General features: G+C 39.4%; 1 protein-coding gene across 2 annotated transcripts in view; it reads right to left on the bottom strand.

Moving 5' to 3' along the window:
• Window positions 1-22,896, bottom strand: part of LOC143858848 (integrin-linked protein kinase 1-like) — a 38,668-nt gene that overhangs the window by 900 nt on the left and 14,872 nt on the right. Inside the window, exons 8-12 of one of the 2 annotated variants that reach the window (XM_077369559.1) lie at window positions 22,694-22,812; window positions 21,084-21,169; window positions 5,430-5,554; window positions 1,586-1,684; window positions 864-996 (exon numbers count right to left, since the gene is read on the bottom strand). In XM_077369559.1, coding sequence (XP_077225674.1) covers window positions 1,606-1,684; window positions 5,430-5,554; window positions 21,084-21,169; window positions 22,694-22,812 — 409 coding nt within the window. In that variant the 3' untranslated portion in view covers window positions 864-996; window positions 1,586-1,605. Of the gene's footprint in view, window positions 1-863; window positions 997-1,585; window positions 1,685-5,429; window positions 5,555-21,083; window positions 21,170-22,693; window positions 22,813-22,896 lie in introns of those variants that run through there. The other variant, XM_077369558.1, reaches the window with a different exon arrangement.

Here is a 22,896-nt window from a genome sequence, read left to right as displayed (position 1 = left end):
TGACTTTTGAAGAAAGAAAGTGTTTTAAGAGAAATTGGGTTATTTGAAGCTTCTGGAGTGAGGGTTATCTTTTTAAAAAAATGGAATTGAAAATGTTCAAGTTGAAGTAGGAAGGATAAATTAGGAGTAGAAACAACTTAAGATTGAAAGTGATATTTTTAGAGGAGATTTGAGTGTTTCAGAAACTTCAAAATATTTCTAAAACACTCCTAAACAAGGTGCATGAAAGGATTAGGAAGTAAAGTACTTTCTTTGGGGAGTAAACTTTGATTAATTACGAAAATTGAAGTTTATGTAAGGAGTTTTATTCTTTTTTCTCTGCTGTTTTCTGTTTGGTCAGCATCCATTTCTTCTTTTCTTCTGCACTAATCTAGAGCCCAAAAACAACAAAAAAGAAAAATCAGAGAATAAAATGTGTTGGTGTTAAAAGAAGATTTGAAGGAGCAATAGTAGGGGTAGCAGATAATGAGAGGAGGAAGAGGTTTCAAAGTGGGAACAGTGCCTTGGATAGAGGATTCCTACTACTAAGATCTTGACATTATAGTACATGATTTTGAATTCATACAGCTTAGGTCATGTTTAAATTCTAGGAGTTTTGTTTTTTATTTTTCTCGAAAGGCACAATTCTATTACTGTATAAGAAGAGGAAGTACTTCATGGAACTTTCAAGTTACTTGTACAGGTCACGAGGAAATGAGAATCCATGTATGGCATGCATATTAGATGCACTGAAATTAAACATTTTTTTTTTACTATAGACATTATGATATGTCAAAAACAGAAAGGTCTTGGTCAAGAATATGGGATCCTGTCTTAAAATTTTGAACTTTAATTTTATAGGTGATTTGGTTAAAGAACGCATACCAAGGAAACTTGAATGTGTCTTTCCACCACCCTTGTTTGGTGCCATTGGCAACTATCTTATCCAGTCGCACAATAATCTCGGAGAATATCGGTCTCATCACAGGTTCTGGATCCCAACACTCTTCTATCAACCTGCAGAAGTAGGATATAGGAGTAATTAGGAAACTAGACTAGCCATTCTTATGGGAGGAAAGGTCTTAAGCATAAGGGAAAAAGAAGGCAGGTTAGTTGATTATTTACTAATTTAACAATAAGAAATAAGAATGAAAGGCATTAAAAATTAGAGCAAATTACTATACTAAGACGGTAGAGATTTGCATAGATCAACCAAAGTTTCTTAAATTATTATTTTTTTACTTTTTTTAATGGTAAAGGGAGTGTCATAAATACACTTGTAGTGAAGCATAACAAATTTAGTGTGTTTTGTTCTTCCTTTTTAACTACTATCTTTCATTCCAATTTGTACTCCAACTCAATGTCCATTAAAATATATGCATTGTCGATCACTAAAAATTCATCACAAGTAGCTTTAGCATTTCATGCAACTGGTTATGTTTCCATTGGACATCTTTCCCTGGCTAAAAAAATATGGCCAACAACCTCATGCTGTGTGCTACTATTATTTATCTGTGCTAGCAGTGCAAACCCAGCAAGGCATGACCTTAGCTATGCACATATACGAGTACAGAAAGATGCAGAGAAATTAAGGAGAGGACCATACCATGTCATGTGTTTGTGAAATCAATGGGAGAGATGGCATGGAAATAGCATGAATTTAGAGTGGCATATGATGGGCCCCAGGGAATGGGATGCTCGGAGTCTGAGGAGTCATACTAATAAAAATTCAGTCCTCAAATTACATGTTAGAGCACTTTACATGTGCTAAAAAAAAGCTCAGACTATGATGTTGCTTCATCAGACACATCAGTTGCAATTTGCCATTTTAATACTGTAGAAAGATTCATTTCATGTAAGAGCGTCTCTACAGATCAAGCAGGAAGATAACAGAGCAAAATGCTATGAAAAAATGAAAACCATGGATAAAGAAAAGGATATTTTCTAAGAGTGGCATTTTGTATTTTTTAACCAAGGTCAAATAAATAGCTGATGGTGTTTTTTTTTCTGAAATTTGACATATTTATTGATACCAAGAAAGTTACAGTAGGGACCAGAAGTCCCACCTGACATTACAAAGTATCAATTAAAAAACTGGCCAGGGCATACCCTGACCAATAAAAAACAGTAGTAAACTAGACCATTACTTCCTACTCCCATGACCCTGACCAAACATTTGTCCTGCGCTACCATGATTCCACCATATATTCAACAAGTACAACTATCCATCTTCCAAAAATCCCAGCACCTTTCTAAAATCAGAGTCTTCGTGATCCATTACTTAATTGATTAGAAACGTCGCCGGGAAGCAATGTCTCAACGAGCGGGGAGCCATGGTCTCTCAAGGTATGGAGGATCTACTTTCTGTTATAGCACCTGAGTCCTGCTCAGTTGATGCCCTCCCATTTCGAGTCCATCTTCAACCAAGTTAAGAGGTGAACCTTCACCATACTATAACCGTTTCTAAACATTACCATTCCATGGTTCGGAGAACATCAAAAGAAGTATAGTTCCTATACCAACCCCTGAGCAACAGGCGACGCTGCCCAACCCTAAGATACAGACTAACTGTACATTAAAGTATCAAATATTAATTAACTCCATCCCTCTGTGTCTATTTCCATAATTCCAAAAGGGAAATTGTCGAAGAGAAAATTGAACCAACCACACATCAAAATAAGTTATCGCTGGTCTGAATTGTTAAGCACATTTCCTCAAATCCGTCATTAGGATCCCAATTTGTAACTCCAAGTCCAATTCTTTAGGCCAGTAGTCTGAGGCGAATTGCGGTAACGGAACCTCTTCCACCGGATTCAAGTAGATTGCTTTCAATTCCGTTAACTTCTTGATGCAAAGAATCTGCTTGGCCTCCCATTCAAAACATCGTAGATTGTTTTCATATTCCAGACGCCCTCTGAAGTAAGGAAGCTTATAAACCGGAATACAAATATCCTTGACATTTTAAGTGCCTGTTAAAGGATAGAGTTCTTCTACATGGGTCATGTAGTCCTCCTGGAATTGCTTCCACTGAAATTTAATAATTCTTTTAACCAATTCAGCTAAAGTGGGATCGAGCCTTTGCTTCATTATATCTCAAGCTTCTAGCCCATCGACGGTGTTGAAACCATTGCGAACAGTCGGGGATCTCCCTTCACTATCTCTTAAATGTACGAATGTCCAAGGAAGAAGGAGAGGCCATTTTCCTAAATGCAGGCAAAATTTTACTAACCTTTTGATGAGGAATACCAACAGATTATAATCTTGTCTTCATTGCCCCTATTTTATTAGGTAGTTCAATCCCAATAGTATAGGTCTGATCGAGAACTTTGATTCGAAAACAGGATCTAGGAAGGTGCCAACGAGGGGCTAGAATTTTGGCATAGACAAAGCTCATGCAATCCTGGTTGTTGCCTTCCGTCCTGGTCTCTATAACTTACCAAAAAAGACCCCCATAGCCTCCACTGTTGAAATAGCCCAGGCATATAAAGGGATACCATAAAAATGAGCCCAATGAGGTTCCTTACCTAGGACAAAATCCTTATTCCAAGGTGAAATGGAGATTAGACGATTACCCAAAGCCTTAGGACCCTTGGCAAGTAACCTTAATGCCTGAGATTCTGATTTAAACATAAAGAGGATTTCATTCTTTGCCAATATAGAGGGGCAATGAAGAGATGGAATATCCCAATACTTTTGTGCCCATTTCCAAATCTCCGGCAATGTCTCATTATGATTTTTCAATTTCCCTATTAGGCAAGCACTTAGTAAGCTCATTCGAGTATCCACCTCCTTGCCCGAGACTAATAGGAGGGACTTCTTGAGCTTCTATGGCGATAGATTTTACCCGAATCGGGCCAAGAATCACCTTCATCACCATAAGGATCTACCCTAGGAGGGGGACTAGCACGGGGAACCCACTTTGAGGGGGATCTGACCCGATGACACCAGCAACATTCATTCAGCCATCTGAAATTTAGATATTGACAAGGAGAGCAGAGCCAAACCCCAGAACCTTGGTTAGGCTTAGAACTCCCTAAAGGCCAACTCCCACCATCCGGAGACGAACTAGCTAAAGAGGTCAATTTCACTCTAGCTTTCGAGCATCTTTGACATCTAACTCGCCAGCCGAAATTGTGATAGAGACAAAAGGGGCATTGCCAATCTTCCGCCATTGTGTATTTTGAATCTATAAATAGCTGATGGTGTTGGTCACCACTATTTTCTAAGAGTGGCATTTTGTATTTTTTAACCATGGTCAAATAAATAGCTGATAGTGTTGGTCACCACTACAAAATGAAAGATTATGATTTGACCATAACAAACTATTCAATCCAGTTATGAGAGTGGTTGCTATTACAGCAATTCTTTCACTGGCCACTTGTACACATGACAAAGCTTTCAACACCACATTCCCAAATATTTAGAGCTTCCTTAAGTAATTCTCACCATGCAGTTGAGACACTTCTCAATCCAGTAAGACACAGTCAAAGAAGCATGTTCCATCCTCAATTTCTCATTACATGTACCTTTAAGAAGATGCATACTGAGACTGGAGTATGGGTTTGACTTCAAGTACTTCATTTTCATGTATTTAGTGAAATAATTGGATATCTTTTCCTAGATAAGATAATTAAACGAATGTAACTCAACAGCAAACACTTGATTAAAAAATTGTCAGTACTATATTATAAAATGCGTGAAGAAGATAATTAAATGATTGGAAATCAACAGCAAACACCTGATATAAAAAATTGTCAGTATGGTATGCTACACATGTGAGTAACACCTGTCTATTCTAATTGTTTACTTCATAAGAATCAATAAAACTTTTGTATCTATCGTTTCCAAGCAGTGCTTAAATCTGTTAAAACTCTAAAGATGTTAATAAAGTGAAATTAGGTGCAAATGAGTACAATCAGGACTATGATTTTGACCATGACAAAATGTTCAATCAAGTTTCGAGAGTGGCTGCTATCATTGCCACGTGTACACATGACAGAGCTTTCAACACCACATTCCCAAACATACAAAGATTGCTTAAGAAAATAATTACCATCATGCATTTAAAACACTTCCCAATGTAGTAAGACACTCTCAAAGAAGCATATTACATCCTCAATTCCTAATAACATATAAACTTAAGAGGACGCATGCAGTGTCTTGAGAGAATGGGGCTGACTTTAAGTAATTCATTTCATGTAGTAAGTGAAATAATTGGATATCTTCTCCGAGATAAGATAATTAAATGATTAAAAAACTTCCAGTACGATATCCTATACATGTAACCTTTATATTCTACTTGTTTACCTTCATAAGCATCAATGTACCATTTGTATCTAATGTTTCCAAGAAGTAGTTAAACGCTGGTGACATATAACTATTCAATTTCAGTTTAATACATTCTTTTTTTGGCTGTCGCAAATGATATTCAGCAAATTGGTAGAACTTACGCTTTGAGATCTGGAGGATAACTTTTTGATTTGAGCTTGAAAGTTGGTCTCATTCCTTCTAAACAAATAAGTTGAGAAGCCTCCTCTGGGGATTTCGGGTGGAAAGCTGGGACTCCTTCAATCATCTGGATCCAATGGAACAAAGGAAAAATATAGAAAGCACATAAATTATTAAATACTGCCAAATGTAACGGTTGAAAGAAAGTGAGAAATATGACATTCGGGTTTCACTTTTTTACTGCTCACGGCAGAAGCATCTAATCACACAATGTTGCCCACATCATCTGTCTACAATTGCGTAATTTTTATATTGATCGAGAAAGCATAGTGAAGATGTAGTAAAACTATGTGAAATTACACAAAAGAATAAACACCACGTGACAGGCCACTATATTACTCCAAATTGAAAGAATGCACAACACTTAATGCTTGTATACCTCTCTTGCTTCGAGACAAATAAGTTCAGTGAAAGGAATCTATGCAGGATTTTGACCATCTACAAATTTCATAGTTCGCAACAACCACATATACAGTTCCATTTTTTTCACCTATTCAAGATCTGATCCACACCATGTTTAACTTCTCGGAAACATTTTCGAGGCACTTCTGGTTAAAATTGAGGGACACAAATAACAGTGCTTCATATAGGTCAACCAAAAAGTTAAATAGCAATCATTTATTTTTCTCTGCTAAAAGTCTGGATACGCATTACAAGAAGCTGATGCATTCAAGTAATATTATGCAGGAAATATTGAACAGCTTGTAAGAAATAACACAGAGATATACGTAGGGTTATAGTATAAATGTCATTAATGGCAGATCTGTAATTTATTTGTTTGCTTCCATATACAAGTGAGTGCATTAGGGTTGTAATTGTTGTTAGAAGGGAACTTTAGTATTTGTACTTTTCCTCTCTAACACTCTTTCTCTCATTCTTCTCTTTATCTCATTCTTTTCTCCTCTTCTTCATCTCTCAACATGGTATCAGAGGCTAGGGTTTGGATCCCTAGGGACCACCATTGTTTCCCCTCTTCTCCTCCTCCTTTCTCTTCTCCTCTCCACCATTCTAACCCTAACCGGCTAACCCCTCGCTTCCATCCACCTCTCCTCTCCTCTATCTCTCGCCCCATAAGATCCCTCAGCACCACCCACTCTCGCCTCCCCTGCATTCTCGCAGCTCCTCCCACTCTTGCCTCCCTTACATTCCTCGCACCCACCCCTCACTGGCTCACCTCCCTTGTATTCCTCGCCTCCTAGACCTCCACCCCTCCCCCTTCTCCTCCGTCCCTAAACCCTCACATAATAGACCCCTAAACCTAACCTATCCTAACCTGACAGAACCCCCATCTCTCACCTCCCCACCCCCCGTGAGATCTCACACCCAATCCTCACACACCATCTGACTTCGCCACATCAGATCCCTCACCACCCCCCATCAGATACCTTTCCCTCGCCCAAACGCTAAATCCTACAACTATGCCTCTCTCTCCATCACCCCTCCCATTCCTTTGCAACCCTCCTCCCTTTGAAACCATAATCTACACCCACCTCTCTCGGTCTTAAGACCTCCTAATTCCTCGGGTCCTCTCCCTCACTCGGGTTCTACCCCCCTTCTCTTCAATGGCCTACATCATCTTAGGTCATTTTCTTCTCCATTTATGTTGCTCCGATCTATGTTAATTATTTCTCCTCCTCATTACACGCCACATGTTTGCTGAAATGTCCGAGTGAGGTGTTGTGCGTCCGATTTCATCTCCTAGCCTCTATTCTTCTCCTTGCTAGTGATCATATGTCCTGTTCTACTATGTCTCGTCATAGGAACCGCGGTATTATGGCCGGGCCCATCCTGTGATTCATCACCTATCTTTTATTTTCCTCAACCACTGTCGTGGTTGAGAGTTTTCTTTCTTTTTGTCACCATGGCTTCTAGTTATCCCTCTTCTGTGGAAGCTGCTTTCCCACAGATGACTTCCGTCCCACCCGACGAGTCCACTCCATACCTCGCCGGGGTTCTCCCTCACGTGCCACAATATGTGCGGCCTCATGGGTCTAGTGCCCCTTCTATTGGTACTTCTATCCTTGGCACGTATGTTGGTTGTGACCATTCTGGCCGTGGCGATGGTCGCTTTGCTCGAGGTCTGGGCCGTCGAGGCCATGATCGTGGTGGTGTCGCTGGTGGGCGTGGACACCCTTACTATACTCATTGTCAGGTAGCAGACATCCTGTGGCTACGTGTTCTACCTTACATCAGGGGCTCCGTCCCCATGCTTTGTTCCCATCACTTCCACATCGTCCTCCGCTGGCCTTGTAATACATGGTGATTGTTTCCTTATCTTCAGGGCGACTATGGTGAGTTTTTTACGACTGTGTGCACACCGCCAAGCACCTGTTGAGCCCTTTGTCCAGAACGATCGTTCACAGGCTTCTCTTCTTACTACCTCCAACTATTGGATTATTGATTCGGGGCCTTCAACCATATGACGGGCAACTCTGGCTTCCTTAGTTCGTTTAGGCCCCTTCATACAGCCTCTACTGTTACTTTGGCCGATGGGTCTGCTGCACCCATTTCTACTATTTGTACTGTTTCCCCTCACTCTGGCCATACCTTATCCTCAGTGCTTTGTGCTCTCAAATCACCATTTAATTTACTTTATGTTAGCCAACTTACCAAGTCTTAATTGTTCTGTCTCTTTCTTCCCTTCTTACTATGTTTTTCAGGATCTATCGACTGGGAAGAAGATTGGTTCGGGTCGTGTCATTGACGGTCTCTATCGCCTTGATTGCGCCCCTCCTCCTATTGTTTTACATACTTCAGTCGATCCTTATCAGTGGCACTGTCGTCTTGGTCATCCCTCCCTCCAAAAACTTCAACAGTCTTCATTTCTTCCTAGTCCTATTACCTCTTTCCAGTGCGAATCATGTGAACTCAGGAAGCACCGTCGTGTGTCAACTCCATCCCGAGTCGTCAATCGAGTCTCTACTCCTTATGAGCTTGTGCATTCTGATGCACGGGGTCCCTCCAGGACCACGTCTCTCTCCGGTTATCGATATTTTATCGTTTTTGTGGATGATTTCTCCCGCATGATTTGCTTATTTCTCCTTAAAGACTGCTCTGAGGTCTTTCACGTTTCATGTTGAGATTACTACCCAATATTGTTGTCCTCTTAAGTGTTTGTGCACTGATAATGCTAGGGAATATCTTTCAAATGTGGGTTCCTCACAGTTACTCGCCCAGATATCTCATATGGAGTGGGGGGTGGTTAAACAGTTCATGGGTGCACCATGCACCTCCCACTGGGCTATCGTGATTCAGATTATTCGCGACTTGAAAAGCTTGCCAGGCAGAAGCTTGCTATTCAAGAAGCACGGGCACGAGAAGTTAGAAGGATGTTGTGATGCAAACTGGGCAGGGTCTCTAGCAAATAGACGATCTACTACTGGATATTGTACCTTTGTTGGATGTAACTTAGTGTCGTGGAAAAGTAAGAAACAAGACGTGGTAGCCAAGTCGAGTGCAAAGGTAGAATATCGCGTCATGTCACACACAAGCGGAGAACTTATCTGATTGCGCTCTCTTCTATCTGGGATCGGCTTCCCTTCATCATCTCCTACTCAGCTTTACTGTGATAATAGGGCCGCTATTCACATTGCCACCAATCCAGAATTTCATGAGTGAAACAAGCACATAGAGGTGGACTATCATTTCATACGCCAAAGGGTCCAAAAAGGGGGACATATGCACCTCCTTCACTAGATTAGCTATATGTATTCACCAAACCCTTGAGTAAAGACAAGATAAAAGATATTTGTAACAAGCTAGGAATGTATGATATCTACATTCTAGCTTGAGAGGAGTGTTAGAAGTGTATATGTGCCTAGAGCACTTTGGTCTTTGTACTTTACCCCTTTATATAAATACATAAGTGAAGGAGAGCCACAACTCTCTAACTCACACTCTTTCTCTCATTCTTTTCTCCTCTTCTTCATCTCTCAACAACTGTTTTTTTTTTATTATTATTAGTTTAGGGTTGTAATTGTTAACATAATAGAATCACGACCTGTTGATCTCTCCCCTTCTTTTTTTCTTCTTCCTCACTCTACATAACAAACTCATGCAGTTTCGATATAGTATCAAAGCATAGGTGATCGAGATTCAAAAGGAGATTGTATCTCAATCAAAAGTAGATACACTGACAGATCTCAACCTCCTCTCTATTCTCCATCTTATTCCTTAGAAACTCTACCCTTTCTCTTCGAAGCTCCAGTAGTATCCTCTTCTTTCATCTGTATTTTCTCTTAGGGTGTGTTTGGTTGCACAAAAGTTAGGATGGCTTACAGGTTTTGCTTGGCATTTGGGTGTCACGTCAGCAAAACTCCTCGTTTGGTTGTTTAGCATTGAAATCCTTGGAGACTTCCAAGGATGTCTCCCGGTTAATCATTTCATGCCTGCTGATGTGCCACCATTGTCCCCTCCCTATATTGATGCTTTTTCTCTTTTTCCCTTTCTCTCTCTTCCCACTCTCTTCTCTCTCTATAATGGTAATGACATCCCTACCACTAGTCTATGAGGTTCACAACCAAACACTACTTTCCAGTTTCCACTATTCTCCAAGGTTAGTTCTAGGCAAATTCAAAGCTTGTCTCCACCCTGTTGACTACTTATTCCGCTACTCTCTGAGTCTATGCCGTGCAACCAAACATACCCTTTCAGGGAAGTGATATATTTGCCCCCTTTTTACTTGGGACAGCCCCTCTAGTGTATTTATGACTATCTTTTACACAGAGAGGGCTCCCCGATTAAAAAAAGGGTGAATATATCATTTCCCTTCCAGTATCCAATTACTTTGAAACCGTAATCCTAGAATTCAAGCTGCTTGATACCCTAAGCATCCAAACTATTCAAAAAACTAACCCTACGATCTAATCCATTTATAACCCTAAATATACCATCCAATCTATTCGCAAACCGTATCTCTGCCACCCACTCTATTCGTAACCCAGCCGTAGCCCTTTATCCATTCAAAACCCTAATCTCATTCCTGCTAAACCTTCAACACATTCATATCTTCTCTTCTTCAATTTGAAACTCAAACCCAAGTTATACTCAACTCTTCGATTCAAACTGAAATACAAGGTGACAACCAGAGAGAGAGGGGGCGGAGTGAATTGGCTAATTAATATTTTGGAGCTTAATTAAGTGGATTATTAAAATCAATTTACCAATTAAGCCTAAACAAGTCTAACCCTTAATCAATCAATAAAAATAATGTATGCTAGAGATTAGATTTTACTTTATGCATATATACTCTGACCCTTGTTCAATCAAACATAAACATAAGTAAAGGGAAAGATTACCAAACACCCAAGTGCAAAGAGAAGGAGAAGAGAAAGCATCCACAAGGCACAAGATTTATAGTGGTTCAGTCACGACTTGACCTACTCCACTCTTCCAAGTTTTCTTCCTTCGGATTCTCCACTAACCAATAAGATTCTTCAAAGGACGAATCTCAAAGCCTTACACCAACTCCTTCAACTTCAAAGGGATCACACCCTTTCGCTCGAAGCCTTGTCGAGGACGCCTTCATCTTACAAATGATTTACCTTTCTTACCGGGCCAAATCGGAGACCCTCAATCACAAATGAAGAATAAAATGAAAGAACTCTCAATGCCTCTTGATAGGCTGATTACAACTTTAATAGCTCACAAACACTCCAAGGAAGATAAAATGTAAAGCTTATGGAGTTCCTCTTGATAGAATGTAAAAATACAAGTTCAAAGAAGTTTAACCTTTCATATAAAAGTTTAGGTTCAAGAAGATAGGATTTGATCTTGCAAAAGGTTGTTTATAAAGGTTTAGATAGTGTATATATAGCCCACAAGGAAATATGACTGTTTGGGGGTAAAACTGTAAATTACAGGGTTGAAAAAGTCAACCTGCAAAAGACCCAACGGATCTATTTCCAAGCCGTGCCGGTCGACCGAGGCACGGCGGTCGCCCGCTCTTATCGGGCTCTTATTTTGAAATTCAAATTTCATACCGGCGCGATCGACCGGCCCTATGGCGGTCGCCCAAAGAGGGCAATCTGTTTGAATAAAAATTCGGCTCAAAAACACTATCGCGGTCGACCGGACCCATGGAGGTCGACCGCCCAAACCATACTGGATTGTTTCTGTCTGAAACAGAAACGTATCCGCGGTCGCTCGGATTACCCCGGTCGACCGGCCCGATAAATTTCGAGATGCCCTGGAATTCCAATTAGCATCCCGCGGTTGCCCGGAATAGCCCGGTCGACCGGCCCTGAGTAAAATTTCATTTTTAACTTTAAAAATCAGAGGTTTTTGGGCTATGGTCTTTGGGAAGTCCACGGTTTTCAAACACATTTCTAGGTGTGTGTTGATGGTTTTCAAAGATGTAAAATGTTAAGTATGAAAACAATTTTGAAAAACCTTTTGAGAGTGCATTTAAACATAAAATCAAGAGGACTCCAAATACATTCTAATAGTGTATACCATTGAGTCTTCTTGGAAGGTCTTGGCTCCTTTGCACATCCTCAGACTTCTTCATCTTGAGAGTGAACATCTTGAACTTTGTCTTGGCTCTCGTGACTTCCTCCAATCTTCAAATCATGTTGAGAGGTGCATGAGGAGTTATCAAGGCATGTTCATCTCCAAGCTTCTTCTTGACACTTGTTGGGAACTTGTAGGATCTTCATGATGAGCTTCATGACTTGAACATCTTCAAATGAGGATGTCTCAATTGTAGGTGCAAGCTCTTGATCAATGTGAGTGTGGATCCACAAGCCATGTGTTGTGTTGAGTTGTGTAATGGCGATATAACATATCAAATTCATGTGTAGAGCACAACATCTCAAAGCAACACATTAGTCTGACAATGCTAATCAATTTGTGTTTGCTAGCATCAAAACAAGAAGGTAAGGTGAATAATTGAACCCATGGGAACCCTTGGGCTTACACGAACCAATCCACCTCTCCACTCCTTATCATGGTTTTAAATTTCGGCTACCAATTACTCCAAAACCTTAAGCTATTGGGGAAGGCATTATTTATTCTTTTAAACTTTGACTCTCCCCCTCACATGTGGCCCCTCTTTCTAGGGTTGGCCTACAAGAGGCACATGTGGCCCCTCTTTTAGGTTTGGCCATTGCATGTGGATTTTTCCTATCAAGGAGGTTTGAACTTAGGACCTTTGACTCTAATACCATGTGAAACTACCAATTACTCAAAAGTATAAGCTGTTGGAGAAGGCTTTATTTATTCTTTTATACTTCAACAGGCCAAAACATTTCATTTCGGCCAAAATATTTCGATTTCAGCTGCCTACGAAACAAAATTTACTTGGACTCAGAAAATCACAAGATTTCACCGAAAATTTTGAAAATTCAACCGAAATTTCGATAATTCATTAATGTTTTAATCGAAATATGAGAAACGTGAAATTTTGAGAATTCAACCGAAATTTCGATAATTCATTAATGTTTTAGTCGAAATATGAGAAACGTGAAATTTTATATAAGAAAAATTCGTGTCAAAATGTCAACATTTCGACAGAAACACTAACAAAAATCAACTCCACTCGCAAAAGAGAGAAGAACAATGAAAATCCTCAAAGATATTTCTTAAAATACGATAAAAATAAAAAGACAAAACAATGGCGAAGAATCTTACCTAGATTCAGCCATGATTTCGCACCGAAATGTTTCCATGATTTTATAGGATTTCGGCTGAAATTTCGTACCGAAACCAAAAGGTTTTTGTTTTGCTGATGACCAAAACCGAAATTTAAAACCTTGCTCAGTATTCATTCACCCTTGTTTTTAGTTCATCTCGATCCTTATGGCTTCATCTTCCAGCGCCCTCCCGCCTTTCTCATCCCTTGCTCAATTAGTAACTATAAAGTTATTTAATGGAGGAGGCTGATTAAAACCTATTGCACGTACCCAAGGAATACTTGATCACGTGAATGGTATCTTTCTGCTCCTGTTGACGACGTTAAAAGAGAGGGAGGTGACTCTACAATGGGAAAAGAAAAGGCTAATTTATGGGAAAAGAATCCAGTAGGGCTGCAACAGGGTCGGGTTGGGTCGGGTTTTCCAAAACCCTAGCCCAACCCTGGATCCCATTATCTCGGCCCTGACCCGCCCTGACCCTGAGTCAGGGCCGAAAAACCTCAACCCATTGCCCGCCCTACAGGGCTCAATGCTGGCTCTGGCCCGCCCTAGTTGGCCCTGATTGGGCAGGGCCGGGCCGGCCCTAATTGACCCTAGTGCAAATACCTGTTAAGAGTGCCAAAAATAAAGCAACCACTTATCATATAGAACAAAATGATCAATAAACAGAGAAAGGGAACAAAATAAGACAATATGAATTCAACAACATGACGGGCAACAGAGACAATTAATAATAATAATCTAAAGAAACATCAATCCAAGATAATAGAAAACATTAGCAAAAGAAACATGCACATATGGTTCAATTCTATAATAGAAAACTTAGGGTCGGGCCGGGTCAGGGTACCCGAGGCATTAACCCAGAACCCGACCAGACCTGAGTCAGGGTCTAAAAAAATGAACCCTGACCCGCCCTCAGGGTTGGAAAATCCAGCCCTGACCCTGTTCGGGCTCAGGGCGGCTCAAGGCTAAACTTGCACCCCTAGAATCCAGAATATGAAGATGGTTGACCAGGGATCAGCTCATCAATGTGTGGTTGAAGTCCTTGCTCAAGTACTAGACATGTCCTCATCTCAAGAACTTTGGCCAGCACTTCATATTGTAAGGGCAGTCTCTTCATCTCCCCGTTTCTCGAAAAATAAAAAAACCAAAGGTCTACTTGACAAATTTGCAACCATTCCCCTTGGATGACCAAGATAAAGTCTACTACACACTCACTACGTTGAGAGATGATTATTTCACGTCTAACACCTAGATCCTTACAAGATCAGAATTACTCGACTGTTGAATCGTGTGTGCTTCTTCTCCAACATGAAGGTCATATATCTGCCACAAAGGGCTCCATGAAGGCTCCCACACTACTTCTTCATCATAAGATCCGCTTGATACAATCTACGTCATTGATCCTTGTGGACATGGACATGGTAAGGGCTGTCAACATGGACATGGTCGAGGCTACTTCGCCAATCAACAGCAAGCGTATGTCTTCAATCAGACACAACAAGGGTACTGCCCAAATTAGCCACATGGCCAAGCGTCTTACAACACTTTCCCATGACCTGGACAGGTCCAAGGTCACCCTCCCACGAACACGTATCAGCAACATAGTTTGTCATATCTTCATGTTTTATCCTCCACTTCATCTTATCGTACACCGCAATACGCTTCAAGATGCCAAACTTGTGGGACACACGACCCACACAGCCACAGACTGCTACCATGGTTTGTATACCCATTACCAAATGGAAATCACCGATGACTCTCACCCACCATATGAGGGGGTCTCTCCCTTTCTACGCCCTCTAAGGCCTCTTGGGTGCTAGATATGGGTTCTGCACACCATATGTTAGATTATTCAGGTATCTTGTCCATATTAGTTCCTTGCTTTGGCAATTCCCGAATCAATGTTACCGGATCGCCCTCGCACCCTCCAACCCGCGATCCGGGGTCCATGACCCCAAACGTGTGTCGTTTTTTACCCGGATCGCAAAAAATGGCGACCCGTGGGAAAGAGAGAGATGCATAGAGAGAGGGACAAAGAAGAAAGAGAACAAAAAAACAAGTCTCCCTACCAGCTTTAATCTAATCATACCTCATTGGAGGCAAAAAAAAAAAAGAAAAAAAACAGAGAAGAGGTAAAGAGACCGACTACATAGAAGCTTCAGACGATTTTAGAGAAAAATATGACGAAACACCATCCCTGCGTGCTTCAATGCCGGCTTCTAGCACAATGCCCGCTCCTCTGAGTTCAAGCAGGCCACCAATTCGTTGACCGGGACTACAACAAACTCGCATATCCAGCTTTGCAAGAGGGAACACTTCGGTGGACTAGGAAAAGACAGCTGCACAAAAGTTTATTAGTTTGATCATATTTTTATATTTTTATTTCAGAACTGGGTAGTTATTTTTTTGTTTGCTTTCATTTAAGATTGAGAAAGCAATATATGTTGGTACTTAATTTAGTGATATTTGAAGATCTTCAAATTTTATATATTATGGATTGGATTGGAACTGGAATTTTCATTTTGAGTAGATATGAATGGCATAAATGAGATTTTAAATTTTGTATATTAAATAAATGTAGTATGGACCTAGTTAGCAAAACTCCGTTTTAAACTCTGTTTTTTTGAAAAAAAAAAAAAAAAACACGTTTTATTGGTGTGCCGTTTAAAATTTTCACAACGAATAAAACTCTGTTTTTTTACACACAACGTTTTAAACATGTTTAAAATGCGTTTTAAACATTTTAAACACGTTTTTTTGGGCCAACTTTCCAATTTTACCCCCACCATACTTTGTAAATGACAAAATTCTAAACTCATTTTCTTGTGTTTCCGTTTTTTTTACTACGTTTTTTTGAACCAGTACGGTATTAAACTCGAATCTTTGGAATCCCTTTTTTTGGCAAATCACGTTTTGCTATGGTATAGACTATGGCATGATATTCTTGTAAAAATATATGAAATTATATAGAGAGAGAGAGGGTACCAGAGCGATGGATTAGCGCTCCAAACCGACCCGTGACCCCAAATAGTGAACCAACTTAGCCTACGCTCATCGTACCGCGTACCGGGCTACCATCATCCCCCGTACCCATTCCCGTACTGCGTACCGAAACGAACCGCGTTCCAGGTTGTGATGGGTCATCTTTACCCACCGCACATGTATGTTCTGCCTCCATTTCATTTTCTTTTGGTTAATTTATTTTCCCTAAGTTTATGTGGTTCCTAGCATTTAGATTAAGCTTTCTTTGCTTCACAATTTCAATGCTATTTTTTCATTACTCCGTCTTTATTTATGAAAGATTTGCGTTCGGTGAATATCCTCGGTAAAGGACTTCGTTGAGGCAAACTTTATTTATTGTCTTAACCCCAGGTTTCGAGGTCTACTTCCAAGTCAAGCGTCAAAGTCCGCTCCTCATTAGCATCTCTATCCTCTTCAATTTGGCACAATCACATAGCACAGACGAATGATCACGTCCTACAGTCTTTAGTTTTACAGTGTTCTATTTCTATATGTAATAAAGCTCCAAAGAAGAAACGTCTACATGGTTGTCGATGCGGGAAGCGTCATGAATTGTCTTTTCCATCATTCAAACAAATGAGTGCTTTTCCTTTTGAGTTAATTCATTCCAATGTGTGGGGCACTGCTTCTTTATCCAGCCCGCAATTCCATGTTACTTTTGAAGATACTCGATTCACATGTATCTTTTTTCTCAAATATAATTCTAATGTCCTCCCTTCTCTTGTTTTCATACCTTAGTCACTAAACACTTAAGCACTCACATTAAGCAGGGTGTGGCTCTTTGGCTTAAAGTCATGGGTATGCTCCCCAGTGCAAGAGTTCGAATCCCCAATGCTTACCCGATGCGCATGGTTTATAGGTTATTGCGCGTATCCATAGGGAATAGTCCCACCCTAAAAATTGAGGTGGGGATACCCTATGTCATAAAAAACACCTTAGAAGCTATGTAGCATCAATATCCGTATCAGAATCTAACACGGATATTGAATGTTGGATTTGGCAAACATCAAAATATAATGTCATAGTTCTACAAAATATAATGTCATACTTCTACATAAATAACTTACTGATAAAACTCAAAACATGTGGTAAGTGAAGTTTTCGTAATGGTATGTCGAAAAAAAGTAAATAAAAGAGATCAAGAAGTACCGCACCGAATATTGAAGTATTGGAATCCAACATGTGTCCGATACGATTAATTCGCCCTTTCAGAAAAATCCATGCAACATGAATAAGAAGCGATGGGGGTGGCAACGTGAATAGTATTCCATGAATATGATGTATAATACACCTCCAAGGAATCAGAGAGTTGCATCAATCCCATGACATATGCCAGTAGTTTTTTTTTTTTTTTTTTTAATCTGTAAGCTGGGATTGAACCTGAGACCTCAAGGTTGAGAAACAAAGCCTCAACCGTTGAGCTACAGGCCAAACCCCACATATGCCTGTAGTTCTTCTACCCTCACGCTATCAACTAATGAAGTTGCAAAGAGAAAGCGTCTACATATTATTCAGGGTGGTGTATCTATGGTGTTCCACTTGAGAGCTCCACCACATCTATGGACAGAGGTGTTGCACACCGCTACTCATGTTGTAACATTCTACGTTCCCCAGCTTAGTTATAAATTCCGTTCCGGTCGCCGCTCCGTTTTCGCTACTGGAACGGAACGTTTCGGTGTTTCGGCCGTTTCGTTCGGCGTTTCGTTCGAAACTTTTCGTTCCGTTCGAAACTTATCGTTCCGCTCCGGTGAGGGGAATTTTTTTTAAAAAAAATAGTTAAAAATATGAAAAAAAAATCCAGTGGGTATGGTGAATTTTTTGGAATTTTTGTTCCACTCCGGCGAGGGGAATTTTTTGGAATTTTATGAAATTTTTTTGAATTTTTTGCAAAAAGACGAAAATAGCCCTCCAAATAGCACCCCCACGGTCATAAAACAAGGGTAAATATGTAAAATACACTCCCCAATAGCCATAAGGGCATTTCTGTAATTTTTTGGATTTTTTTTTAATTTTTTAAATTTTTTCCAACTTTCCAACCCCATTCCGGCCGGAATAGGGGGTTTCGCCCATTCCGGCCGGAATAGGGGGTTTCGCCCATTCCGGCCGGAATGACAGGAACGGACCGGAACGGAAAATATAGGCATTCCGTTCCGGAATCCGGAACGGAATTGATAACTGTTAAAAGTATAAAAGATAAATAACGCCTTTCTCCAACAGCTTAAGCTTTTGGAGAACTTGGTAAGTTAACATGGTATCAGAGCAAAGGTCCTGAGTTCAAACCTCCCAGATAGCAAAATTCCACATGGAATGGTCAAACCCAAAGTGGGACCACATGTGCCACGTGTTTGCCAAGTGGGCCACACGTGCGGGGGAGTGTTAAAAGTATAAAAGATAAATAACGCCTTTCTCCAACAGCTTAAGCTTTTGGAGAACTTGGTAAGTTAACAATAACTAAGTTCCCCAGTGTTGTAGCTACAGATCCAAGTACTCTTTTGTCAACTAATGCTCACAGATCATGGAGTTGTTTATGCTAGGTGCATGTCTCTACCATGAGTCGACAAAAGTTCTCTCCCAAGGCTATCACGTGCATCTTATAGCAATGATGAGCAACAGGTAAAAGATGTTACTTATTATCCACTAGTAATATTATAATCCTAAATCATGTTAATTTCATTAGCTTAATTTTTATGATCCCTCTAACATAGGCCATGAGATTTTTCTTTATTTTATTTTATTTTTTGAGAGAGGGAGGGGGGGGTGTGGGGTTGTACAGCTACCATGACATCAATCGTATGTCCCATTCTCACTTCCTCTCATTATGTAGTGTTTCGAACCACGAGTATCATGCAACCCTATGAAAAGAACTACACACATTAGCCTAAACACAAAGCAAGATTTGAACATTCAGGTTGGTATGCCACCAGTTGCAGCATCTTCCTTTGTAGGTTGTGAAAAAATGAGAAGTGGGTTGATGCAATGCAGGAAAAGGTAATTGCACTACATAAAATTCCACTTGGGACATTGTGGCTGGTCCCCATGACAAGAATCTTGTTGAGTAATAATGGGTATATAATATAAAGCACTAGCATGATGAAACTATGCATAGAGACAAGGCTAGACTAGTGGCAAAGGGGTATACCCAGAAATCTGGTCATGACTAAGGGGAAACAGTATGTCCCGTAGTCAAGTAAACTACACTGAGAATGATTTTGGCCATAGCTAATATATTTGGATGGATGCTTAACCAGATGGACCTGAAAAATTAGGGGTGTAACTTGGGTCAGGTTGGGTTGAGCTTTTGCTAAAAAATGAATTGGAATCAACCTGAACCCGACCCGATCAAAGGTAAAAGCTCAACCCAAATTCCCAAAATTCGCCTTGAGTTGCACTTGCACCCCTATGAAAAAAGTATTTTGCATGGATACAAAAAGGAGGAAAAGTATGTGAACTGTGTCGCATAAGCATGCAGGCTGAAGAAATCCATTTATGGGATGAAGCAAAAGCCCCAAAAGCTCGGTTTGACTAGTTGAATCAAGCTCCTCATACCAAAGATACAACAGAAACATATGTGTAACTTCACTATTCTTCAGACATAATCAACCGGTCTTGGTTATCCTATTGCCCCTTATTGGGACAGGGCCTATCTACTGTCAGGTGTCAAAAAATTGAATGACTTGTATCATCCATTCATGTGGATCTTGAAATATTTTTTGAGCCGCATGTGCACCGTACAAAATTAAACTCAAATCAGTAAAGCCCATTCTACTTCTTAGGGCCTAATTAAAATAGATTTTCGAATTTTGGGTGGAGAATCATTTCAAAGAAAAAAAAATTGGCGTGGAGATAGCATCAGATTCTAGGTGGAAACATCCCCTTAAATCCATATGCGGGTTGCTTTTGACCCATTTTCTCTCTCATCCCAAAAAATAGGCATGAGTACAACTCTAGCTTAACTGGGATTGCACTTACGGGCATAGACATTACATCATATGCTCTTATAACACTCGCCACCATTTTTTTGTGGTGATTGGGAACTAGGGTTCCACAGAGCCCTATCCAGGCTTTACTATAGGAAATGTTGTTTGGATATAGTATGGGGAAAAATTCATGTAAAATAATATTTGATGGAAAAAAATTCCCGAGGTCTAGTAGCTTTGCAATTTTCCTTTAAAACGTAAACATTTTTTTTATTTTGCAATAGATTTTCCATTGAAAATGGGTTTAATAAATGCTGGAAAATTCATTCTCCATGGAAAGAACTTTCCATGCATCCAAACAACCCTAAAGGAAGGATTTTACCATTAGGTTAATTGACCCCTTAATTTCCTATCCAAAAATTATAAGAAATTCCAAACCCTGAAGAAAATTGGGCAGAACTTTATTACTTTTATTTAGAATCATAAGCTGCAAAATTGCATGAGCTAATTTCATCGATAGGACTACTGAGATTCATAACGGCATTATCATCTTTGAGGATAGCAGCTAAAAATAAATCTCTTTTTAATGACACCCTTTTAAGCCAAACCATATCACAAGAAAAAGCCTGAATATTTGTCATTATATTTAAAAAAACACAAAAATGCTTATACAATATAAAAATTAATTAATTTGCATAATCCAAGGACTGTTAATAGGGGATGTAAACTCTATCAAGTAAGCCGAGGAAGATGGATAGTTCATCAAATACTTAATTTATTTTTGGTAGTTAAATATTTGAGTACTAAGATAACTACCAAGCTGATCTAGTTCCATGTTAATTTTAGCTAAACAAGGTAAAGCCACATGGCCCACATCCATTTACTTATTTTTGGTTTTTTCCAAATATTTTTGGTAGGTAGAAATGTATGGTCAAATATTTGATTTTAAGGCAAGAACTATATCATTATCAAGCAACGAAATACAGGAACTGAACACGCTAAAGAAGAGAAAATGAAACAATACCTCATAAACAATGAGACCAAAGGAGAATGCATCAACACTTCGGTCAAATATTTCATCTTTGTAGACCTCCGGTGCCAAGTATAGACCTAGCATGAATAAGAAACGATCATTTCCAGGTACAATGATTGTATCAAAACCTTAAATAATGGATAGAATTACAAATATCAATGGCAAGTCTATACCTGAAAGAAGTTTATCAATGGTAACAGGCAAAAACAATTAATAACTTTTACTGAATTTCAGGATTCATAGTAGATTTAATTTGATTCCAGCATTATCACTCACTCAAAATTTTCAAAATGTAAATGTAAAGAATTCAATAAGACCTAAGACAGGGATCCACAGTCAACCTAAAGTCCTAAATAGATGCATAGATAAGCATCCAAGTCAGGATTCATAGTAGATTTATTTGCTGATGGTTCAAACTCAAATGCTCAGCAACCTGAAAGCACAAGATGCCCCTTTATTCGGGTATTGGTTATTGTGGTTAAAAAACTTTTCTTTGGTCACTTGGGAAGTTCGAGCATTCTTATCATTCACTTAAAAAGATACTTTGGAGTTCATATTCGTACGTGATTGAATCTTCTTTAGCACATAAATAGTATTGGCCTGCAGGATAACATGTTTCGGTAACATTTTTCCACTCATGTGGATGAGTTTCTTTTCAGTTCCGGTGGGAGGGAGTGGAAATGGTGAGGTCAGACTCACTGTGTCGGTCCAGTGGGAGAAAGAGATTCCATCAAGATGGAATTTTTGGTTATTAAGCAGGAGTTATATTTCTGATTCTCTTCTTGAGTGAGAATTTATATGTAGAAGGTGATTCTCTAAATGTAATTAGATGGTGTAGGGAGCGAGTGGGACACCCATGGAAGGTAGTGGAAGTATTTGAAAAGGTATTAAAAAGATTAAAGGGTCTTTGTATTCACTTTTTTCATTTGAAAAAAGATACCAATGCAAAGGCTGATAGGTTAGCAAATATAGGAGTGTCCTGTCATAATCTAATCATTAGAGATCATATGCTTGCGTAGGAAGGCCACATCGGTTTAACAGCTTTTTCTGTTTTAGCATTAGCTGCTTATGTTTGTGTAGTGTCCGGTTTATATATTATTTGACCTTACCATCTCGATAATGCTCTTTCTCTTGTAATCGCTGTGCTGATCAATGATATCTGCTGCTATTCAAAAGAATAATAATAATAATGGTGTGGACAGAATTAACAATAGAAATGAAATCTATAATAAAATTCCCTCAAACTACATTTCTCCTTACGTGCATAAAGATATGTATGTGCATGTTTACTTTCTTGGCTGAACAAATACCATTTTGTTGGGTGATAACTGACCTTTTCTTCATCTAATTTAATCCCGCAACATTTTATTTTTACAATCATAAAACACAATTTCATAAAACCAAAAAAAAAAAAAAAACAAATGGGAAACTAACAATCCAGAAAACCTAAATTATGAACCTTCAACAACATGATCAAAGTTGGTGTGTATAATATCAACCAGATGCTGAATTAAGGTTTCAGCATAAACAGAAAAATTCTTTTTAAGTTGAGAAGAAAATTTTCCAAGGTAACAAGTACACAATAAAATAAGTTAACTTACTTGAACGATCAATATTTCCTCCTTGTGCAACTTTGGCCTTGTCTGGTGATATTTTGGACAGACTTATCAAACCAAACCCTGCTATCTTCAACTGGTCTCCACTGTCCAGCAAAATATTTCTGGCACCTTACCAAAACTTCAAATAGTAAAGACCCGTACACCACCCCAATGAGTAAAAATTAAATGCAACTAGTAACTGCTTA

Source organism: Tasmannia lanceolata, unplaced genomic scaffold (genome assembly GCF_043159265.1).
Source record: "Tasmannia lanceolata isolate RefF3 unplaced genomic scaffold, GAP_Taslan_0.1 ptg000026l, whole genome shotgun sequence".
NCBI lineage: Eukaryota > Viridiplantae > Streptophyta > Magnoliopsida > Canellales > Winteraceae > Tasmannia > Tasmannia lanceolata.
The sequence above is the reverse complement of the archived record's forward strand: the minus strand, read 5'-3'. Positions and strand labels throughout refer to the sequence as shown.